Genomic DNA, 23,135 nt, shown 5'->3' with positions numbered 1-23,135 from the left:
GTACGGAACAGCAATTACTCAGATCATCAATATTTATACAGCAGATAATAGTCGTCGTGGACAAGATGAATATTGTCACAACAGCAATAGCTGCTTGGGGGGGGAATGCAAAATATAATTATATAATTATCCCACTTAAAGAAATAAGATTTCTTTAAGTGGGATAATTATTGAACTTTCAAGCAATTGGTGAAAATAGAGTCTGAATTAAACACTCAGTGGGAGTTCCCCTGCTTCTAGAAAGTAAAGGAAATGTCCCTCCTGTCTACCCTCATGTCACATAGTGAGAGCTGCCTGGGACGTTGTCCCTTACATGTGGCTTTTGCTGAAGGCAATGCTGATGCTGGTCACTTAATGAGGAATCATAAAAAATCACCAAAAAAACCCCCCAAAATCGAGCGGCTTGTTTTGAAAATACATTTTTGTTACGTCCACTGTGGACGGACGCATGTTTGTGTTTGAGATGGAGGCATGGTCGCACATGCTTGGATGTTAAAAGCCGTACCCCAGTGTCCGGTGGAAGGTGGCCATCCCGAGGGCAGGTTTTTTACCAGAGCTTTCCAGCGTCCCGTGTGCTGGCTGATGCAAGGCCGGTGGCCTTGGCGGTGTGCGGCCGCAGAGGCAGCGCAGTGAGTCCCGGTCCCGGCTCCTGCTCGGCAGCCGGCCGGAGGGACAGTGCGGGTGGTGGCTTCCTCTTTGTACAGGAGATGCTGCTCCTGACTTCTACAGGGACACCGGCTCCTTCCACCCACCCTTTTTAACCTTTGTATGGCAGTGTGATGATTCGGAGTGCTTACCTTCGCTGGCAAGAAATCTGCTAGGTTGCCCTGTTTCTGAAAAGTATTAAATCAAGAAGTACCTGCACGCAGGCTGTCTGCTACAGGTAATTTACTTGCTAACTTTTTTTCTTCTGCTTGTGGAATGCCTCTGAACAGCTCCATTTTTGCTTTATGCTGACTGACTCTCTGGTCGTGACTGCGTATTTGAACCCCTGCACCCCCTCGATTTCTTGCAGTTGAGGGGGCACAGTGGCCGGAGCATGCAGCACTTGGTGTTCAGTGCCTAGCTCAGCTGGGTCGGCTATCATTTGCAACGTCAATCACACAGCTCAAAGTTTTTGAAACGCCAGAGCAACTCAAGAACATTTTCAACAGACTAGATCCACAAAAGACCTTAAGTAGTGCGGCATCAAACTTCCAGGCACCCTATACTGTGAAATGCAGATAACAAAGTTCCTCGTGCAATGCTGGGAGAGAAGCTGGCCCAAGAGTGGGATGTGCAAAAGCCGGTGTCCCAAATAAGGAGGCACGTACGCTGGCTACAACAAGGGAGAATCAAGAGGAGGTCTTTTAAGCTGGCAGCCCTCTTTCTGTTCCAGGAAAACATGCTGAACTGCTCCTTTTTATTCCTTGCTGGAGTTAGGTGCCTTCTGCTGAGATGTAAGCAGTGGAGGAGCTAGTGGTTGCTCTCTCCGAGTTAGGTCCGATACTCAGCCCGAAGGAAGCTAAGACTGAGCTCCTGCCTTTGGCGGCATTTGATTATGGATCTTTTTCTCTTTGTAGGTAAGCCCATTAGACTGCCTGGATTCTAGCCCTTCTCCAAATGAATTTTTAATATAAAATAATTAAACATTCATTGGAGCAGGGACAGGAAGCCAGGTCTCTGCCTTCCCCTCATACTCACTCTTCCTTTCTGACCTGAATATTGAATTAGGCACTTCAAAGTGAGTGGGTTCAGCAGGAGGCATTGGTGGAGCTCTGCTGAGCTACTGAAACTGCTGGTACTTAAAACTTTCATATGGGAGAAGGGAAAAGAATATTATTGTTTTGTCAGATTCGCCCTGAGTGAATGAACGTTTCCTTCTGTGACGAGCATCCCCAGGGTCACGGAGTCTGAGCCTCTGGCATGTGGCTTGGGGCAGTCTCGACCCTGTTGCATGAAGATGAATTTGGGTGGAAAGCTTGTTTGAAGCTAGATTTATGGCAGCTTAGATCTTCCTGATGCAGGTAAAGCCAAGATGTCCAATGATGGCAGCATTAATCCTTCAGATGCTTGTCCCCGGTGCATAACTCTTAATACAAATGCTTTGTAAATTGCAGATTACAGATCCAGTATTGCAACTTTGTGTCTTTAAACTTTTTCTTAAGTAGTACCCCCTAATTTTTTTACTGGTGGTGGTGTAATCTTCACTCAGAACTTAAGCTGGCAGTCAACAGACATAATCGCTTCGTTACCTTCCCCAGATCCCTTTGAGGCAGTCACTTCATGCAGAGATCTTTGCTGTCCAGTCTCTGTTCGGGTATTATCTGCAAAGGTGTTAAAGGTGTTAATCCAAACTTTTCTGCCTGAGGTTCTGCCTTGAGGAATGTAAGCACTAGCCACCTCTTGGAGAGAAACGGTTGTAGCGAGGTGGGTGTTGGTCTCTTCTCCCAAGTAACAAGGGATAGGATGAGAGGAAATGGCCTCAAGCTGCCTCAGGGGAGGTTTGAAATGGAACATTGGAACAGGCTGCCCAGGGAAGTGGTGGAGTCCCCATCCCTGGAGGTGTTAAAAAAATGTGTAGATGTGGCACTTCAGGGCATGGTTTAGCAGGCATAGTGATGTTGGGGTGACGGTTGGACCTGATGATCTTAGAGGTCTTTTCCGACCTTAGTGATTCTATGAATTCATAAGCCAGTCCCTGACGTAGTCAGGCCAGCCCTGTGACAGACCCATGCTCTAGATGTTCCTTGCTTCTTCAGTTGTATTGCAGCTCAGAATTGCTTTTTTTCAGAGTAAGGAGAAGAACAGGGGGCCATTGAATAGAGCAGGTAATCAGCACTACTTATACTCCAGATTATTGAATTCTGTTGAAATAATGAGTTTTTTCATCAGGCTGGATCGTTTGTACCCAATTCTCTGAATCTTTTTTTTTTGTTGCAGTAACTTTCACATGGATCTGGAGATTATGAAAGGGATTGCTTCCCTGCACGTTTAATGGAGTGTTGTGTTTTGGCTGTCTTGTCCCATTGCTAAGCCCAGACCCACTGACATTCTAATTTGAGGACGAGGTGTTAGCAGCCTGAGGAAATGGGGTGCTTACAGCATCCAGAAGCCGTGAGCCCCTTCTAATTCCATTTCACTTCAGTGCCAAATGCTGGGGGCACCACTATGAAGATCGTAGATCAAGGTCTTTCTGTCACACTGGTGCAACCTAGCTAAAGTTTTGATGAAAAAGTGTTTAAAGATCCAGCCCTGTATAGCAGTTTTTTTAAAAATTAAAAATGGGAAGAATTGTGTGGTGAAGGATGGAGTCAGGGATGTGTTGCTACGAGCCTCAGGAATGTTCCAGGAGCAGAAATCTCTCCTCCTTAGCTTCTGAGCAGTAAAAGGGTGAAGCTGTTTACCTCTTCAGTTGATTTTACAGCAGATTTGAAGATTTGTCCTACATTGCCTTCTGGAAGTTTTTTTTGCATCTTAATTTTGTCAAAGTTCATGAATTTATTTTATGAAGAAGAAAAAACGCCCAAATCTCCTTCCACTGAAAAAACGGGACTGAAGGGTTAGGAATTCAGGAATGCTAGCACCATCTCCTATGGGAGCTGTAATTAGCATGCTTTGTTTTCCCATTCTTCCCTCGGGGCTTGGCTTTATGGCTGGCTTCCATCTCCTCTTTTCATGTTAAGTTGCCGTTGTGGTTATGGGAGATGTAATCTAGCTGGGAAACCCAGTCCGTGCTGGAGAGTGGGAACACGGATCATCCCGCATGCAGGTACCTCGAGCGGGTGTAAAAGCAGCATTTCACAGTACTGAAAATGGGTGACCAGATTTCCCGTGTTTAGTAGAAAGGCAACACTTCCCTTAGTACCAGTGACACAGCAGTTCGTTTCACTTCGCTTATAAGGTGTTAATCTGAACCCCCAAATTTCCATTAAAACTCACATTTCTCTACTTTTATTTTAAACCAGCATTTTGGCTTAATTTGCAAGCACAAAATACCATTTTTTCAGGGGCTTGCCGTGCAGTAAGAAGTGTGATACTAGGATACTGGAATTTGTTGTAAGTTCAAAGTACAGCAAGTGGGAGATGGTGATTTGATTTGTCTAAGGTGATTTCTCTTGCTGGTCTGGCATAAATATTTCTGAAGTGCGAATGAAGCTAGACTGGGAACAGGAATGAAGTACTCCTCAGACTTCAGAGTTTATTTCTGAAGTAGATTCCCTTCTTAAAATAGAAATAAACAGAAACACTGAGGTTGAGTTGGTTGAACAGATGGATGTGTAGTCAGTTTGTGGAGTAGAAAGTGTGTCAGTGTATGAAGTTTAAGCACGTCTAGAAGGCAGAAGCTGGTCAGTGATAGCAAATCGGTGAGAATTCAGTGAAGCTGTATTGCTCCCAAATTTGCTTTTAATAAGCAGTGAGTTATTTTTACAAGGACACTGTTACTACTGTTACGGCTGGCTAATTAGCAACCCCCTTTCAGAAAAAAACCCCTCACTCTCCTGAAAGTCTTGAAGTGTTCTTTTTATTCTCTCCATTTCATGGTGTCATCTGTCTTTCAGCTTCCAACGTCTTGCAAGCTGCCACTCTCCCTGTTTATGCGACTTCCACAGAAAACACAAGTAATAGCAGTTGAAAGGGAATTTTAAAATAGATCAGGAAATGTAGGGCATGTCAGGATGATTTTGAGGTGGTCTTAAAAACCCAGTGGTTGCCTTTTTTGAAAGCTTTTGCTGAATGTTTTGAGATTTAGCCTCCGACGTCTTTATCTAAAGGTCAGGAAGAGTGAGACTTGCCTCTCAAACAGAGCATGTCACGTACTTTGGCATCTGGGGGAAGGAGGGCTGGTTGTGGGATGACCTGTTCTCCACTGGAAGGGTTTCTGGACAAGTCTGGCCCAAATCTGCTCTTGAGAACAGTCATTGTGAAAGAGTGGATCTCTTTGGAACTGCTTTGTATGGAGGGGTCACTGGCACAAAGAAATACTGGCAGCATTGGACCTAGGCTGGATTTCACAGATTTAGAGAAATGAGGCTTTAAAGAAATTGCCTATCCAGCTGCAAAATCCTTGTAATTTTTTTTTTTACTCTTATATAAATTTATAAGTATTTTCATACGTAAAATAAATGAATTCGTGCTATCGTACTGGTGCTCCTGGACATCCTTGCAAAAGGGCAAGGTGAGCTGTGAAAAGGATTTTAGTAAGGTGATGTGCATCTTAAGAGGGTGTTATGCCCATGTTAAAAAATGGCTTAGGGAAAAATCCTCACACTTGGACTCCTGATCTATCTACACTCCAGGTCCTCTCGCTTCTGATGCAGCCACATCCCTGACGCAAGCAGGTGTGAGCTAGAGGGCTAGTTAGCATTACCTTGGTAATGAAGAGTTATTCAAAGAAGGGTCACAATCTGGTGACATGTTTGCTTTCTTCCTTACGTCCACTCGTTTGGAGTCAGCATGACCCAAAAATGAGTGGTGGTGGTTGGTGAAAGGCAATGGAAACATGACCCCACCACTACAGGAACTGTACTGTTGTAGCCCTTGGAGGGGCTACAGCAAAAAGCCCTTCGTATTTTGAGGAACCTGACGATTTTTTTCCAGTGTTACAGGGTTACATTCCTACTCCTTCCTCTGCTGCCTAAAACTCCTCTGTGTGGTCCATTGGAGAAACTCTTATCTTTTTATGTTAATGGGTGGTTATGAAACAAGAACACAAGAATTAAAGATCATGCACTGGCAATGTAATGAAGTGATAAGAATCTACAACTTTGTCCTTTAATAAGATTATAAAGCTGTTGCTTTTTCAAATGAAGAGAGACACAGGTGGCCGTAACCTGTACACGTGCAGCTTTAAATCAGGATATCATGCTGGGTTGGATTTTTTCAATTCACTCCCTTAAAGGTCACATTTTCTAGCACTTGTGCTCATTTCTTTTGTGTAATTTTAAACAGTATACAATAGCATTTTTCCATCAGCAAAGACCTGTGCCATATCAGTGACCTTTACTGCTTTCTTTAGAGGGTCAGACATAAGGGAATGAAAACATTTAATGATTTTTTTTTTTTCTTAAAAAAGGGCTTATGTCTGTATTCTATCAGTTGTACTACTCACATTTGAGCACCTGTGTTTTGCACCTGCACTCTTATTTTGAGGAGCCTGAAAGTCTACTTGCAAGTTCTGAACTCATTTGTGAAAAATCAAGCTAAAAAAAGAATATAGATGGGTAGAATGATTGTGTTTAAAGCAAGAAGCTTTCATTCTAACGTTTCTTTCCTCTTTGGTCCCCCACCTCCATTAAATATGTAATATTTTCTTCTAAATTTTAATTCAGAACTTATGAAGGGATTGATCCTTTTCATATCTATTGACTAGTCAGCACCAGATGATTTTGCGTGCCTTCCTGAACCTGTTTACGATGCACTTGCCTACATTTTGCTGCTGGAGAACATTAAAGCTCCCAAGAGTCCACACCAAATGCAGTCTCCTCTGGCAAGAAGGGTTGCTCATTAGAGAAGGCAGTTTGTTGTACTGAATAGTGAGGAGAATACCGAAGCCTGGGCACCCATTAGTTCTGCTTCTCAGTGAGGTGGGTGGAATATCAGGGAGACGACGCGTCTGTTCTGGGAGGTCCATGGAAATAGGAGACCTGAAGAAGTCTGTACAGCAACAACTGTGCAGCTTGCTAACTTGGAAACATTTCTGATGTCTCATGATAATCACCAGACAGTTACATGCTTCATTGCTGCTCAGAATTAAGATTGGTATGGGTTACAGTTATGCTTCATGACTGACTTTTCCACATGTGAATATTTTATGAACCAGATCCACACTGGGATAGCAGCTAGGAAGGCAGAGTAAGCAAGAACAGTAGCCCCATTCCTCTTTCCGTGCCATCAGCCCATCTTTGTGTGTTAAAAGATACTTGCTCTAAAAATACATATTGAGCAAACTTTTGTGCAGTGCATGTAGTACATAAACCTTGAGCTGAATCGTGCCTATTCTTGTGGGTGATGTTAGTGAATCGTCAAGAAAAAAGATACGTGTTTATTGCTTGTGAGGGAATGAGTTTGGAATTCTAGATATAAATTAATTCCCTAAAACATAATTGATATCATGTGGCGTTGAGTGTGGACTCCCTTAAGCAAGAAGTGCACATTCTTTTGCCTGGTTTTCTTTGTTTTTTGTGTTGTGCATATCCACAGAGATGACCTTAAACTTTTCCAGTTTGGTGTCTATTTATATTTGGGGTCAGTCTGGGGGGGGAGAAAATGCCAGCGATCCACTGACATACACAGGAGGGGAAAGCAAATTACTTTGTGACAGATCTTTTCTGCTATTTCCACATGAGCAGATGGATCCCATGGTACAGGTTTGCCTTTCAGGGAAGTTAAAGCAGTAAATACTTCTGGTTTTTGCAAGAGGGCTGGTTATTTTCTGTATTTGTATAGCTTTTAGGTAATTCATAAAGACTTCTGATATAAATGCAGGCTTTTTTCCCCACCCAGTTTTATGACTTTCAGTGTTTTAAACTCTAAACTTTGTCCAGGGGAGAATGATGTGGGAATTGCATCTTTGGCAGCTGAGCCAGTTCATTACCTCTCTAAATGTTGACTCCTACTCTTGATGCCTAGAGTTGGACAAAACAACTGGCTTGTACATTTTTTCTTTAGAATTTCATTTTCTAAGAGAATAGCACAATCTTCCTAGGTTTAAGGGTACCTCTTCCTACCTCCCCCAATTTGCACAGTGTTTTAAAGGGCCTGATTCTGAAGACTGAAGGATTGGGAGGGTTTCCAGCAGGAGCAAAACTAGCAATTGCTCTTACGGTTGAGGTGGATTCATGTCTTCTGACTGATGAGACTACGAGACAGAGGCTTTCCTGGCAGGCAGTGTTGGACTGGAAGACGTGCCGCTTTGGCTGAGTTTGTTGAGGGAGCAGCTCGAGCGCTGGGGCGAGGCAGAAGGCTCAGAGGAGGGTGGGAGCCTTCACGGCGCCTCGAGGAACCATCTGCAGTGACGCTTCCCAACCGTGCCGGTGAACCCTGTAGCTGTTACATATGCGTAAGGCACAGCTAAAAATAAACAGATGGGAAACTGGTTTCCTCATCGTTAGGGTGTGTTTTTTGTTGTTGCTGCTGTCTTAAAGCAATAAAAGCCAGCATTATTTCAGCTGTATCCCAGCTTGCTGCTTGTTCGGAAGAGTCTAGGAGAGGGGTGAGAGGCTGTAAAACGCTGCCATCTCTCCGTGCACGACGTGGGAAAGCAGCTCTGCCTGCCCGGCGGGAGCCCTCTACTCAGTGAGTGGTGAGCTCAGCACTTTGGGTGTGCTGGTACCCTACCCTCTTTCAGAAATGACCGCTCAAGGTGCATCTCACCTTGCTGATGCCACCCACCTGGCACCAGGATGATCTTCTGGTGCTAGAAGATTGGACTGGCAGCTGTTTGGGAGCAGGAAAGTGGAGATGGTCATCCTAAACCTAAGCCAAAGCAAACCTCCTGAAGGGTGCGAAAGCAAGCTGGTGGGACAGCCAAGCGGAGCTGGCTTTCTTGGGCCTGCAAGCCCTGGTGCTTAATGCTTCGTATTCTGGAGTGCCACCTGCTGGCACTTGCTCTCTGTGCTCTTTCGTTTCTAGAGGCAGCTGCCCTAGAAGATCACAGAATCAGAATCACAGAATGGTCGGGGTTGGAAGGGACCTCTGTGGGTCACCCAGTCCAACCCCCTGCCGAAGCAGGGTCACCCAGAGCAGGCTGCACAGGACCTTGTCCAGGGGGGGCTTGAATATCTCCAGAGAAGGAGACTCCACAACCTCCCTGGGCAAAGATGAGAGCCTAGACCAAAGACCGTGGATGTTGGTAATAATAAGAGTACTAATTATTTGTATTGATCATTATATTATTTTTTTGATGGTCTTTAAGTGCTATGACACTGTTTATTGGCCAAGACCTCACTCTGGCAGGTGTTCTGCAAAGTCAGTGTGAAAGAAACTGGCAGAGGCTTCACTGCTTCAAAAATACAGAGCACGATATGAAGGAGTGGTTTAAAGTATAGAGAAGGATTGTAGTAATCCATGCTGTTATTTGGCAAAATATGAAGTATTTTTTTCTTTCTGTCTTGATTTAGTGAAATACTTTGATCATTTCTGTGGTTGGCAAAAAGCCAGAATGACTTTTCATACAAAAGAGAGTGTGTTTGTTTGCTTTTTAAAGAGGTGATGGTTACAGTCAAAGACACCTGACAGTGAAGGAAAACACTGACCTGACTTTAAAAAGTAACAATGATGTCAGTAAAATAAATACTTCTGAAAACCATTTGGTTGGAAAGCAAGGGATGTTGTAGTTTGTGGCACAATGCAAATTTGCGTCCAGAGCTGAAATTTTTTTTTCATCCTAGTTGAGAACTTGTTTTGGCAGTAGAAAAGAGGCATCTTTTTGAATCTGCTCTGTGACATTGATTTTCTGTCTGTGGGCCAAATTCTCAACGGGCAGGGGTCAGTGCGGTTCCTCGGCATCGGTTTGGCTCTGTGCGTTGATGTTTCCTGTGCTCAGTGCACCGCTGCGAGGCACACAGATACAATACCATAACGAAAATGGAATAAAGACCTCCACTGAGTGGAATCTGGTCAAATCCTGCGTAGATGCATAAAAGAGTGTGCGTGCACACGGTGTCTTCTTTGATCATCTCTTTCAATGCAACACTTTCTAGAGTGGCAACACAGATTTTTGGCCTTTTCCCCTTTCTTTAGCAGCCCCACCTCTTTGGTTCCTAACTTTTATTTGTGTGATGCTACATGGAATACATGTTGGAAATAAGTGGTGAAGCTTATCTGTTGTAAGTCTTCAAAAGTGATGAATGACTTTAAGTCCTTAGCAAGAAACACCTGTAGAAACCAGCAATCCGATCAGCCACGTAGTCCTCTTCAGGCTTTGCTCACACCACGAAACGGGACTCGTCTGTTGAAAATGCCCCACGTTGTGACTGGTTTTTTTAAGCCAACAACCAATAAAAGCTGAATAACAGTCTTTGTGAACATGCTTCTGTGAAACTATTGCGAAGTGTTGGAGTGTGTTTATCTCATTTGCTTTTGTTAGACTGGGGAAGAAGAAGAAATCATGATGTATTGCTAGACTTAAGCGTTCCACATTCAGCAGTAGAGCAGTGTGAGTAAGAGATACTTCCGTGACTGACCACATCAGAAGAAAAATTGTTGCAGAGTCAGTACAGAAAGCTTTGTTTGCCCTTTGCACTCCCTTTTTATAAATTTCTTCTCCTGAAAGAAAATAGTCAAATTGAAATGAATGTTGAAATGAGATGACATTTTAATGGAAATGGCCATTTTTGCCTAAGGAGAAAGTATTTGCTTAATTTGATCTGAAACTGCCAGTGAATTTGTTCACCTCAAAACTACATTTCTTTAGTTAGCTCTAACTCAGATGCAGAAATCATGACGCTGGGGTTCTACCTAACTGGGATTTGGGGCTTCTGAAATTCAAATTTTCAGGCTTTTCTTCAGAAAAATGGGGCTAGCAGCTTTCTTTTTACCGAGCACTGAATTGTCCATAATCTTGTGAGCCTAGGACTCACCGTGGCTGTACGCTATCAGGATTGTGATGAGGTCTTGAGCATTAGCAATATTATGCTACTTACCTTGTCTAAGTTTGTCCTGCTGTTACATTGCAAGGACTGCAGAACTAGGCCCAAAATTAAGAGGTAAAGCAATTTGCTTCATTTTGATGGTTTTGCTCTAATGTAGCATAACGTGGTCCTTTCTTAGGGTTTGCACTCCTTCATGCAGCAAAAATGCCGTGTACTGTTAGTTGAGTGCTGCCAGATGGAGGGTATTTTCCCACCAGGATGTTTCAAAAGCAGCCAGACTTTGACTGACAGAAGTATAATGGGTGATGTCTGGCCCGAACTTCGAAACTCGCTGTAAAGAATGGAATACAACCTGACAAAGCTTGGCAGGTCTGATAAACTTCGTGCAGCTACAGAAGGTGAGTGGCTCTTGGAATTGAATACCTTCTCTGTGAAGGAAAGCAGCAGTAGATTTCACATAACATGGGCAAGAACAGTTTATCTTCCTGTGCCTGAGCATTTGAGCAGCCGATTGCCGGTCCCCATCACAGCGTGGCTGCCAGAGCAGAGAGGGTAGCAGCTCTGCAGCTTTGGGCTCAGTTTCCCAGAGCTGTAATTTATCTCGGCCCACCGGAGAGGGTTGTGGTGGTGCTAACCTGAGCTGCTAACCCGAGTTACGGTTGTTGCCCTCGAGAACACCGCGTTGCTTAGCTGTGAGACTGCTTTTGTCTGCAAATGATGCTGGTTCCTACAAGGGAGAGATGCAAATCCCCTCACTCTGTTCTAGGCTTCATCCTAGCAGTCCATCCATGGGAGTCTTCTCGTTTTTCTCATGGGCATGTCCATGTTGATGGGCACGAAGGAGAGAGCTGAGAGCCTTTCTGGTGTCAGTTTGTTGTCTCACCACTAAGTCTGAAGTTTTCCATAGTGGTACCAGGGGTTTGAGTCGTGATGTGGAGCTGGTCAGGTTAGCTGAGGTGCAACCAGTTGGTTTAGTTGCAGCTGTTTTGGGTAGGTTGTGTTGTGTTTCCTCAGGTTGCGTGTCTTCAGGGAGGAGCAGGGGAAGTGAAGGCATCTGCACGGGGAGATTACCTTGATCTGCCTGCAGCTGCTGACACTGAGTGCTGTATTGGTTGTGTTGGTGGATAGTGTGTGAAGTATGTAAATGTTCAACTGACCTCAAGAGCATGTGTCATCCCATTAACTTCTGTGGCTCATGTCAGGCCAAGAGCTTCATCACTTGTCTGAACTGGAGTTTGTGGAGTGTTTATGGTCACGGGTAGGAACACGTGCTTGGGAGAAGTGCTGGGAGAAATTATTTATCCAGTATAGCCTGCTAAATCTCTGTTGGAGTATTTTACTGGTGTAAAGGCAGAGAGATAAATCACGAAATAGGAAATCATCAATATGTATGCAGTTCGGGCTCGGTCTAACTCTGCTTGTGATCCATATTTGCACTGAGAGCTGGACCGTTCCCAGAATTCAGGAGGTGAGGGTGGTATTAGTGTTACTGGCGGACAGAGAGTTACAGGGTGAATGATTAGTTGCCAATAAGAAAGGAGCTTTTGGATCGGTTCCAGTTCCTTTCGGTGTCCTTTGCAAACCAGAATGACCAGTGCCGTGACCTGGAGTAGCTGTAGCGCTTATCAGAGATCAGAAACGCGTGAAGATCACGATTTGTCTGCATTAGGAAATGACATAGCAGTTGACCTTGAGGAGGCGTGTTAGTTGGCTTCCACTCTCTTGTCAAGATATGCTCTTGGAAGTGGTTCTTCTGTGTTAGGACCTCTGTTGCACCTTTTCTCTTTTTAAACAGAGGGCTTTAGTCTCTTGTGCTGCCCACTTAGCAGATTTCAGGAGAAAGGTAAAAAGATGAAAAAAGCTCCCCTGCCCTGTCTCATCTCCTTCAAACCTGATTCTGCATCTTTATGGTCTATGAAAGAAGAGAATTTCCTTACTTATTGTTGTGTGGCTTCTAATAAAATGTTTTCTAATTTATTAATCCCATCTATTTCAATGTAAAAGGATGTATTATTTTGATTCCCCTAGGTCTGTTGCACTTTCTTTTCCCCCTTTTTCTGAAGCAAAAAGAGAAACAACCCCTTCCCACGCCCAAACAAAAGAAACCCCAAACCACCCCAGCCCTGGAGAGCAGCCGCGTGGAGGTGGCTGCTCCGTGGCGTGGGGCACGGAATCAGAGAGCGCAGAGCGTGCCAGACAGGCGGGCTGTACCGGGCGGGAGCGCGCAGCGCAGTTGCAAGAATTAATACTGCTATTTGAAGGACTTTCATGTTTCCTGAGGTAAGTGTGAAATGGAGTTCTCAGTTTTTGGATTGCATAGGCGGTGTATGAGCGTGTGGGTATCGATTCCTTTCGTTGCTCCTGTTTGGGCCCACAGGCAGGGAGGTTTTGACCTTCTTTTATCAAAACCCACTCAGTGACCTCAGAGAGCTGTAGCACTCTCCTGTAATTACAGACCGGTGTCTTAATACACTAATTCAAGCAGATTCCCACCCCATCACCCACTGACCTGTATCAGTGAGAAACGTCTGCATTTGAACTGTATTTAAAATTGCTTTTTTTTTTTTTTTTTTAATTTTGGATGATGTATTTTATAAGTGTAATACCAGATCCTCAGGGGAGGGAGGGAAGAATCTTTTAATTAAGGTTCCCTTCAGGTATCAGGCATATTCTATCAATGGCAGATGAAGCATAAAGCTATAATGGGAGAGCAAAATTTGTCATTTAAGTGATCAGGTGGTTCATGCCCCTATCTCTCTCAGCATTTTGAATGCCACAGAATTCTGTCATGTTGCCGTAAATGAAAATCTCTTAGAAAGAAGATGCTGCATTGCATTTAAAAGCTGTTACTGAGGGTGAGTTGCTCCTCCTGTAAGGCTGTGGGATTTTGGCCTTAATGACTTAACTTGTGACCTCACTTGAAGTTAGGGAAGCAACTTCTAAATCTGTCTTTGCCAACCACCTAACTTATGTTCTGATCATAAATAACTACTGGTGCTGCTTTTATTCAGGGGGTGAGGGGTAGACTTCTTTTCACACCACTTCCCCCCCCCCCCCCCCCCCCCCCCCCCCCCCCCGTTCCTCTTGATGCTAGTTTGAATGGCAAATGGGTCTCTCACCTAGTAGTGGAAAAACCTGGCTTTTAATTCCTCTCACCCTGGGGTTTAGGAGTGAGTCAGGCATAATTAAGAGGAGCCAGCAAAAGAGGTGATAATGGCCCTGCAAGTGTTGTGCTCAGAGTGGGCTGCAGAAATGAGGAGCATCCCTTGGGATGCTTTGAGTGCTGGAGATTTCATTTGCAGATCGGGAAGAACCTTTTAATATCCTGTGCTGGCATGTCTTAGGACCACAGTCAGGTCTCTCATCCATCCAGTTAATGCATCCCTCATGCAGGCAGAGAAACGCTGGGACTTGTGGACAGCAGAAGTGGCAAGGAGGACCTTCACCCTCCTTCTAGCAGGGCAGAGGTGGACCTGGGGGTCCCCTGTGCTCTGCCAGCCTGGAGAGGAGCCTGGGAGATTTGGGGAACCGTAGCTCTGGAGCAGCTTGACAAGTGACCTTGTCAAAAACCTGCAGACATGTCAAGAGTTGGAGTGGTGAGGAGCAGGTCAGGCTCACACCGCCTGGGCTCCAGGACCTCCAGGCTGCCGAGGAGCTAGGTGGGCAGGAAAGCTGTCTGCTTTCTGTCTCTGCCTGTCTGAAACAGGCGCATTTCTGTGGAATATTTTGGTTTCAAGTAGTGTTTCTCACTGGTAAAACACCTCGTGTGAAGCTGTGTGATGAGCGTAGCTGTGTTGTTTTGACTCAGCCGTAAGGAACTGTACCCGTCGTTTGCTGAGCTGGCATGTTGCAGGTGATTAGCAGTGTTTGCTGCTGGAACAAAGTGCAGCTTTTCCTGGTCATATTTGACCAGAATAAGGTCTTTGGAGCCAGAGAACGTGGACGAGTCAGAGTTTCCAGATAAAAGGAAGGAGCAGCTGAGCTGGCAACATGAGATGGAACAACAAGCAGCGTGTGAGTCTCTCTCTGTTTTCTATAAACACCAGAGGTTGGTGTTTTCGCCTGATCTGTTTTTGCTCCAAAACCATAAACTTCTGCATCTAGTTACATTCCTCTGGGTGACCTTTCTGCCTCTGTCTCCTGTTTCTAGGGCTGGCTGGTGACAGTTTTTGAGGTAAATGCTGTGGGACGGTACCTTGCAACTAGGCTCCTTTTTTGTGGTCCACCTCCGATCGCTCAGCTGCTAGAGGGGCAGGACAGCGGCTGTCCTGTTGGATCTGTGCCATTGAGATCATCCAGAGCAGATTCTGTCTCCATCAGGATGGATCCTCTGGCGCTGGTTCACGGGACGTGGTAGGCTCATGTAACTCAGTTTCACTCAGCTTTATTTTTTGTGGCTTTGTGCATCCAGGAGTGTGTAGATCTGGTTCTCATCTTGGCAAGGGCAGGACTAAAGCTAAAGGAACAGTGCTAGCTTGCAATGGTGAAGGATTTGGCCAAATTGAAATGCTTTTGTTCTGCAATATTTCTGTGCAACTGTGAATAACTACATGGAAAAGATGGTGGGTATAGGCTGCCTAGCTTAGAGGAAGGTGCCTGGTAAATAGTTAATTCTGGAGAGAAGAATGGATTAACTTTCTTGTCTTGTTAGATTTATGTCCCTCAAAATGCGTATAGTCTCTCTGTTATAATCTACATTACATGGTGGATGAACTGTCTCTGTGGAGATACTTTGACTTCTGGATCACAGGCTCTCCTGATTTTCGTGGCCTGTGGAAAATCTGATACATTCAAAGAAAGCCACAAAAATATCTCAGGCGTACCACAGAGGTGCAGCCAGCTGGAAGAGATGGGGAGAAGCAGGTGGCTTTCTGAGCTTTGTGGGTTAGGTGTTCAGAAAACATGTACAGGTGTTCAAAAAATGGGTAGCTATGGCACTGCAGGACATGGTTTAACAGGCATGGTGGTGTTGGGGTGATGGCTGGACTTGATGATCTTAGAGGTCTTTTCTAACCGTAATGATTCTGTGATTCTGTGTTGCAAAAAAGGATCTGTCACCTCTGCCTGGTGGCTCATGAGGTGAAAAGTGGAGGTGTGATAAAGTTGTCCAGGAGCTTTGAGGCAATCTGGGTGGTGCTTGCATGACCTTGGACCAACTGCTTCTTTTCTTAGATGATGAAAGGATATAATGATGATAATACCTCTCTCTTAACAAGGGTGTTGTGATGAATAAATTAATTAATCATTGTGCTGTTCTCTGTTACTATGGTAATTAGTGCTACAGAACAGCCTAAAAATAAATAGTATCATTTAGTGAAGGATACTCGGGGGAAATCAGGTAGTACGTCCTGGTCCTGGGCATTTGCAGCAGCCTCAATGTGTTTTTTTTGTCCAAAAACATGTTGCAAACATACATGGATGCTAATTTTTATAGCAAAAATGCTTCCAAATATTAAATATATTCCTTCTTCCTCACTACCAGTTTGAAGCAAGTCTAGCACACATTTCCTTCCATATCTGTGGGCGGATGATTCTTGCAGTTCCCCTATTGAGAACAGTACTCCTCCCTCACCCACATCTCCTTTGCAGCCTAAGGGCAACTGGAAGGAATGGATCTTTCTTCATCATAAATCATACATGCTAAGTAATACTGTCAAAGAATTCTTAATGTGTTTGGGGAGTTTATGTAATCAACCTTCCTTGAGAGAGGTGAAGTATCGTCAGTGCCCTGCCTTGCTGAAAGCCTGTTGTTAACCTTGCTGTACAAAGTCGAGCATGCCTAATTATGTGCATGAGTCTGTGCAAAGTTCTTGAGAAGTTTTTTCAGTGATCAGCTAACTACATCAGCATGCCCCGAAGCCAGTCTTTAAAAAATGTAATATGATGTCTAATCTTCTGTGAATTGTATTAGATTCCACAGGCATCATTAAAGTATTTTTTTGGGGCTTTTAAGTTGATGTAATTTGGTTCCCTAACAACTTAGGAAGTATGTGTGAAGATAGTTCTGAGTTCTCCAGTGGAGGCAGCATCCCTTCAAGGCTGTGGTTTCCATTGCTTAGTATCGCTGGAGCTGTCCTGACACAGGAAAAATATGTCAATAGGCAAGCATTTGCCTTTACTCTGTTCTCTGACTTGTCCAACTCCCATCGTGGATGTTCGATGTCTTTCTTTGCACTGGGTTCCAAAAATAGCTGTCTTTTCTGACCTGTCCAGTTGGGGACCACTTTATATGTAGGGTTTGTGTAGAGCTTTCTCTGCCGCAAACCTGTGCTTTCTTCTTCCTCTCGCTGTCTGGAGCTGTGCTGTAGTAGCTGCAGCAACCTTCATCTGTTCACCTCCTGCAGCACCTCCCTACACTGCACTGGGAAGCTATGAATTGCAAGAGAGCAACAGATGCCCCTTCCTCCTCCTCCTCCTCAGGGAGTAGAAAGCTGGTGCCTTGGCATTCCTGGCTTCCTGCTCACCCAGAAACACCAGAGCTTGGGCCTCTGCTGTGGCCTCCGACAAGGTACTGGCAGACCAGATAGCGTGACTGACAAACAGCTGAAATATCTGTTTTATTCTCCAGCCCTTTATTGCTCTTGAGTCACACGGTCATTTCTCAAATCTTAAAAACTCTTGGCTCATGCAGAAGGAAGCTGCACCTTTGTGCCGTGCTCTCAGCCACCCAGCTGTACTTCGATCTTTGGCTGCAGGGATCATCGGCTTCGCAGGTTCCTCCTTGGGTTTCTGTAACTGCTGCCAATCTCTGGTCTCGCCGGCCGGGGGAAGAGGGTGCGGGGCAGGCAGAGAGGTCTCCCGAAGCTTCTTTGCAAGGCCTATCTCTTCTTGCTTCCTTTGCTCCTGCTGCGCTTTTCTGACACTTGAGTTTTGGAGCTTGTGGATTTTCATACCCAGTTAGTTTTCATTTGTGTTGCCAGTTAGATCTCAGCCCTGAAGAGCTTCCAGTTGCTGTCAGATTTGTGCCAGGCAGAGTTGCTACTCGCAGTTGCAGTTGCTTCTGTCTGTGTGTGTGGTTCCACTGTCGTAGTCCCCAGCCCTTCCTTCCACGTGTGTGCCCCTGTCCACACATATGTATACACTGTCTCCCTTGCAGAGATCTACAGATACTCCTGACAGTCTTTTCTGACTGTTTTCCCCCTGTTTTCCCATCAACAGTCCCCTTGCCCCCCTTGGGCGTCACAGGGTGACAAGAGCAAATAATGACAAAACAATGTTTTTGGCCAAGGCTGATGTCAGCCATGCCCTCATGTGCACCTGGCTGCTTCTTGGTCTTTGTGCTTGAAGTGCTGAGGAGAGTCCGGTCTCAGTAAGCTTTGAGCAAAGTGTTCACCTGTGACAGCTTAGTACCTCCAGCTGGTGTGGGGGTGCGTTGGGCACAAACCAGAGAGTTCAATCCCCTGTCCAAGGGGAGGTCTGCTGCAGTATCACATCTTGGCATAGTTATTAAGGTGGTAGAAGAGTACTGGAGAGCTCCTGTGGCCTTCTCCTTCCTAACTACATATTGTGAAATGAATCAAGTAGATATTATGCAGTTTAATTCTGACTGTAGATGATGGCTTGACTTTCTTTTATCCCAAAATTGAGCTGTGGCAGAGTGCAGGAGGGTTGTGGTGCTTTTGGTATGGTTGGGAATAAAGTTACATTGCACCCATGAAGCTGCACGTCCAACCTTTGAACAAGGCGGTGTCAGCAAAGGCCAAGGGATTAGTTGGCTGTGGCTACTCTTTAACTTGTCTTTAGATACATTCTGAAGGAATCATGCTAACCTCTCTGCTTACTGCTTGCTACTACTGATCTGTCAAAATACACCACTGATCGTTATCTGAGACATTTTGGGGAAGTAAGAAGTGTCGTAATTCGGTATAGGTATATGCACAATGCAACCTTGGTACTTGAAATAATGTTTGTTTTGTTCTGGGGAGGGAAAAAGGAATGGAAAAAAGTGTAACTTCAAGACACAGAGCTGGGAGTGACCATTTCCTTGATTCAGCACCAGGTCAAAATCAGCTTGTCACTACATTTACAGCTTCTGTAAACATATCCTCACCTATCTGAACAATGTATGTCAGGTAGGTGGTAAGCCCTATCTTAACCTTTTAATTTGGCTCCATTCTTTTCCTTTTTCTGCCTATAGATTGCACTAATGCTTTAAAACTTTGGCTTCCTGGAGAAATGCTTTACAGCATTAATTAGCGTGCAAACCAGCTGAGATCATATTGTTGGGATGGATTTTCTTCTTTTTCCTTGGGGCGCTGTTGGAGGTGACTCCCATTTTATTCTTCAGTTCTGAATACCTCATCTCATTCTCTTCTAGCACCGATCTTCTGCTGTAAGGCTGTCACTGGGACAGGGATGAGGGGCTTGATAGCGCGTGAGTATATGGCTCCTAGAGAAGGATATGTGGTCAGAAATATGATCTTGATCCCAGTCACATTCACACCAATAGAAATTGGTTTACCTTTAGCGCTGTACGTGGTGAGAGGTGGTCACAGGTGACATCTAAATGAGGTCAGAGAACTTAACCAGTCAGTTCATCGACGTACAAAATGCGGAGGGCAGAGCTTCTATGCAGAGATACGGATTTACATCTGCGGGAGGAGTACTTCCACTCTGCTTTTAAACATAAACCTTACTTTCTGAATTTCCAGGCACTGTGGCTTTTTCTCATAATAATACTGAGATATTGTTGTTATACCTGGTTTTTTTTGGTAGATTTGCAGGTACAGCTGGTCAGAATTGCCTCTTGTAATGTCCGAGCTGTTCAGCCTGGAGAAGAGAAGGCTGCGAGGGGACCTAATAAATGCTGATAAATATCTGCAGGGTGGGTGTCAGGAGGATGGGGCCAGACTCTTTCCAGTGGTGCCCAGTGACAGGACAAGGGGCAACGGGCACAAACTGAAGCAGAGGAAGCTCCAGCTGAAGATGAGGAAGAACTTCTTCCCTCAGAGGGTGACGGAGCCCTGGCCCAGGCTGCCCAGGGAGGCTGTGGAGTCTCCTTCTCTGGAGATATTCCAGACCCGCCTGGACAAGGTCCTGTGCAGCCTGCTCTGGGTGACCCTGCTTCAGCAGGAGGGTTGGACTGGGTGACCCACAGAGGTCCCTTCCAACCCCGAACATTCTGTGATTCTGTGAGCTCAAGGTTGGCTTGGGCAGTGCGTAACTGTGAAGATTTTGTATGGATGCTTCTGTGCAAAATGTAAAACTGCTGGGTTGCTTGTGGCTGAAAACTGGATCTGATGGCTTCAGTGATCCCTTCCCGAGTTCCTATAACTAATTTCTAATCTGGCCTTTGTCTCTTAATATTTTTCAGCTGGGAATTGCCTAGCATTGTGGTTAGCTCTCTTCCATTTTTCTTTCTCAGCTGCACGCCATTCTTCCAGTGACCCTTTCTGAAAGTTTTCCTTTGTGCCTGCCTGTGCCGTAGGGATGTGGAGATAGTAATGGGAAAGAGAGGATAAAGAAGATAAAACCTCCCCTCCTTTCCTTCCACTGCCCCTCGGTGTGGCCTGTGTGGCAGTGCCGGGCTCCCTCAGCGCCCATGAGCCTCATGAGCCCGCGTCGGTGATACAAGTCGTTAGTGTCTGAGGAGATGGTGTGTATTTAGTTTTCTGTATTCACCTACTGGTGACTGCCGGCAGCGGGATGTGAGGTGATGTGGTCCAGAGGGCTGACCTGCACTGCAAACCTGGTGTGGTCCAGAGGGCCGTCCTGCATTGCAAACCCGACGTCTGTGCCTGCCTTCTCTGCTGGAACTGTGTTAGTTCTGTTTCACCGACGTCACCCATGATTGGAAGAGCAAGAAATAATTGTAGGGAAAGGAAACCGTCCTCTGACAGCTGTGGTCCTCAGGTGTTACCTCTCTTGGAGGGTAACACTGCAAGAAGAGAATATCAAAGGTCACTGTGCAGATATTTTGGGTTTTCTTTATTGTATTCTTTGGATGCAAATTCAAACTGATACCTCTTCAAATACAGCAAGGAAGGGAAAGCAAAAAGTTGTAAAAATGTCACCCCTCCATATTTGTCATGCGTTGGAGTGACCAAAATCAAACAAAACTGAACAGCTCACTGTGGAAGTAAACACAGCTGCCTGTTTTTGCATAGATGTAAGAAATAAGTGGGAAAATGCAAAGTATCCCTTTATAGTAAATAATTTAAAACCAGGTTAGTAAGAATTTGCCTTTAATTCAGTACATTAACAGATGATTCTCCGTGTCATTCAATGGTCCTGGGTCTGAACAGAGCCTTTTGTCTCAGGTGAAGTTTCCCCCAGTGAGAAAGTGTCTGTTTCAGAGGGATGTGTTCGCAGGCCGCTCGTGTAACCAGGAAAACAGTTAATTTGACTAAAACACGTGCCATTCCTTTTTGTTGTGCACAAATGTGTGTGAGTATACTTACCTGGTCCCTCATTCATGCACAGGCACAACTTGAGGAGCCTGTGCAAATGCATCCATTTAAACGTATTTTTCTTTCCCCCCCACCTTGCATGCAGACTTAGCGGTTGAGCCAAATAGCTAAAAATCCTCAGGGGTTTAAAGGATTAAATGAGAAGAATTGTTAAGGTGCAGGAAGGCCTGAAAAGTCCTGAAAATATGACTGGAGGCAGATGCTGAAGGACCTGATTTGCGAGCTACGGCCTCTCCTGTTATGGGTGTAAATATAACTGAGTAGTAGCAAGCTGATGGGTTGGAAGGAAAAAAAAAAAAAAAGAGGAGTGATCTGGCTGAAGGTTTGCTGCTGGGTGGTTTGGTGAAGCCAGCAGGAAGAAGCTTTCTTGCTCAGGGTCACAAATTTGTTTCTCCTTCCAGATGATGAAGTCAGCGCCAGTTTTCATTCCCCCTGAGCTGAGCTCTTTTGTTCCCACCATTTCCTGGAAGTCACCTGTTCCTTCATGTTTTTCTCTTTGCCTCAGGTGCTGAAAGGTTCAGGCCAGACGTTTTCCTGTGCTCTCCTTAGCTGCTGCCTGGCACTGCCCTGAGGAGAAGACCCTGAGAAGAAGAAGCGTCGGGAAGGCAGGCACTGCCCTGAGGAGAAGAAGGGGCGGGAAGGCAGGCGCTGCCCTGAGGAGAAGAAGGGGCGGGAAGGCAGGTGCTGCCCTGAGGAGAAGACCCTGAGGAGAAGAAGCGTTGGCTGCGGGGCACTGCGGTGAGGCTCCTTGCGAGGCCCGCCGTGCCTCCCTGCGGCGGCCGTCATGGAGACCCTGTCCCAGGACTCTCTGCTGGAGTGCCAGATTTGCTTCAACTACTACAGCCCCCGCCGGCGGCCCAAGCTGCTGGACTGCAAGCACACTTGCTGCTCGGTGTGCCTGCAGCAGATGAGGACCAGCCAGAAGGACCTGCGGTGCCCCTGGTGCCGTGGCATCACTAAGCTGCCGCCGGGGTACTCCGTCTCGCAGCTGCCCGATGACCCCGAGGTGATCGCCGTCATTGCGATCCCCCACACCTCGGAGCACACCCCAGTCTTCATCAAACTCCCCAGCAATGGGTGCTACATGCTGCCCTTGCCCCTCTCCAAGGAGCGGGCGCTGCTGCCCGGAGACATTGGCTGCCGCCTCCTGCCCGGCAGCCAGCAGAAGTCCCTGGCGATGGTGACGATCCCGACGGAGCAGCAGCCGCTGCAGGGCGGCCTCCCCAGCGAGGCGGGAGCGGAGGAGCCGGACCGGAGAGGCGTTGTGAAAAGCTCCACCTGGTCGGGGGTTTGCACTGTGATCCTGGTGGCCTGCGTCCTGGTCTTTCTCCTGGGCATCGTCCTCCACAACATGTCGTGCATTTCCAAGCGCTTCACGGTGATCTCCTGCGGCTGAGGCGGGGACAGGGGGGTGCGCTCCCCCAGGGGTTGGGTCGGGTCGGTGGTGGTGGTGGTATCGAGCGAGACAATTCACTGCAGCTTTGCCCAGTGACTGCAGGACACTGTGTGCCGGGGCAGCGGTGCGCCGGCCGTGGCCCCTGGCCGTGCGGCGTCGGGCAGCGTGCAGAGAAAATCACGTCCCGTGTCCGGCGGCAGCGGCACTGAGGAGGACTGCATGTGTCACCATAATCATTTATCAAAGGGACTGCAACTTACAGTGATTTTTTTTTTTTTTAATGGTGTTACAAGATTAAAGACCTCTATATAGCTGGTTATACTGTAAAGTATACAGTATGAGCTCTTCTCTAAACACAGTAGATTAAAATCAAACCTGCTCCATGTAGAATTAAAGGAGAACAGGCGCGCGACTGTACAAGGTGTTCAATACCAGTCCACTCATGCATTATTTTTTAATGGGGGGGAGGGAGGGAGACTTGTAAAACCGAGAAATCATTTAGCTGGTAAGGCATTTTGTATGTTTTAAACTGCACATTGATTAAACTCAGTTAGCAAGTTGTACGATAGTTTTTAAAAGGAAACGTTTTGCAAGCGATTGTTCCGTTCCGTGGTGTGTGTTTCTTGCCTCTCTGTTTCTCCCCATTTCTTTCAGCTACAGGGAAGTGGCGCTTCCAGCGTCTTTTATTTGAAGGAGCTTCTGAGCAGGGAAGCAAAGTGGGCTAGGAGGAATACCTGAAAATGCAGCCAAAATACT

At 45.9% G+C, this 23,135-nt stretch overlaps 1 protein-coding gene across 4 annotated transcripts in view; it reads left to right on the top strand.

The window, feature by feature from the left end:
- The window catches only part of RNF152 (ring finger protein 152), a 42,742-nt gene extending 19,911 nt beyond the window's left edge, over window positions 1-22,831 (top strand). For 2 of the 4 annotated variants that reach the window (XM_075415320.1, XM_075415319.1), the window contains one exon: window positions 21,489-22,831. In XM_075415320.1, the coding sequence (XP_075271435.1) occupies window positions 21,768-22,379 (612 nt within the window). In that variant the 5' untranslated portion in view covers window positions 21,489-21,767 and the 3' untranslated portion in view covers window positions 22,380-22,831. Of the gene's footprint in view, window positions 1-12,741; window positions 12,855-14,735; window positions 14,749-21,488 lie in introns of those variants that run through there. The other 2 variants (XM_075415321.1, XM_075415322.1) reach the window with 2 other exon arrangements.
- Window positions 22,832-23,135: the final 304 nt, after the last annotated feature.

Source organism: Opisthocomus hoazin, chromosome 3 (assembly GCF_030867145.1).
Source record: "Opisthocomus hoazin isolate bOpiHoa1 chromosome 3, bOpiHoa1.hap1, whole genome shotgun sequence".
NCBI lineage: Eukaryota > Metazoa > Chordata > Aves > Opisthocomiformes > Opisthocomidae > Opisthocomus > Opisthocomus hoazin.
Note: the sequence above shows the minus strand (reverse complement) of the source record. Positions and strands in the feature narration are given on the sequence as shown.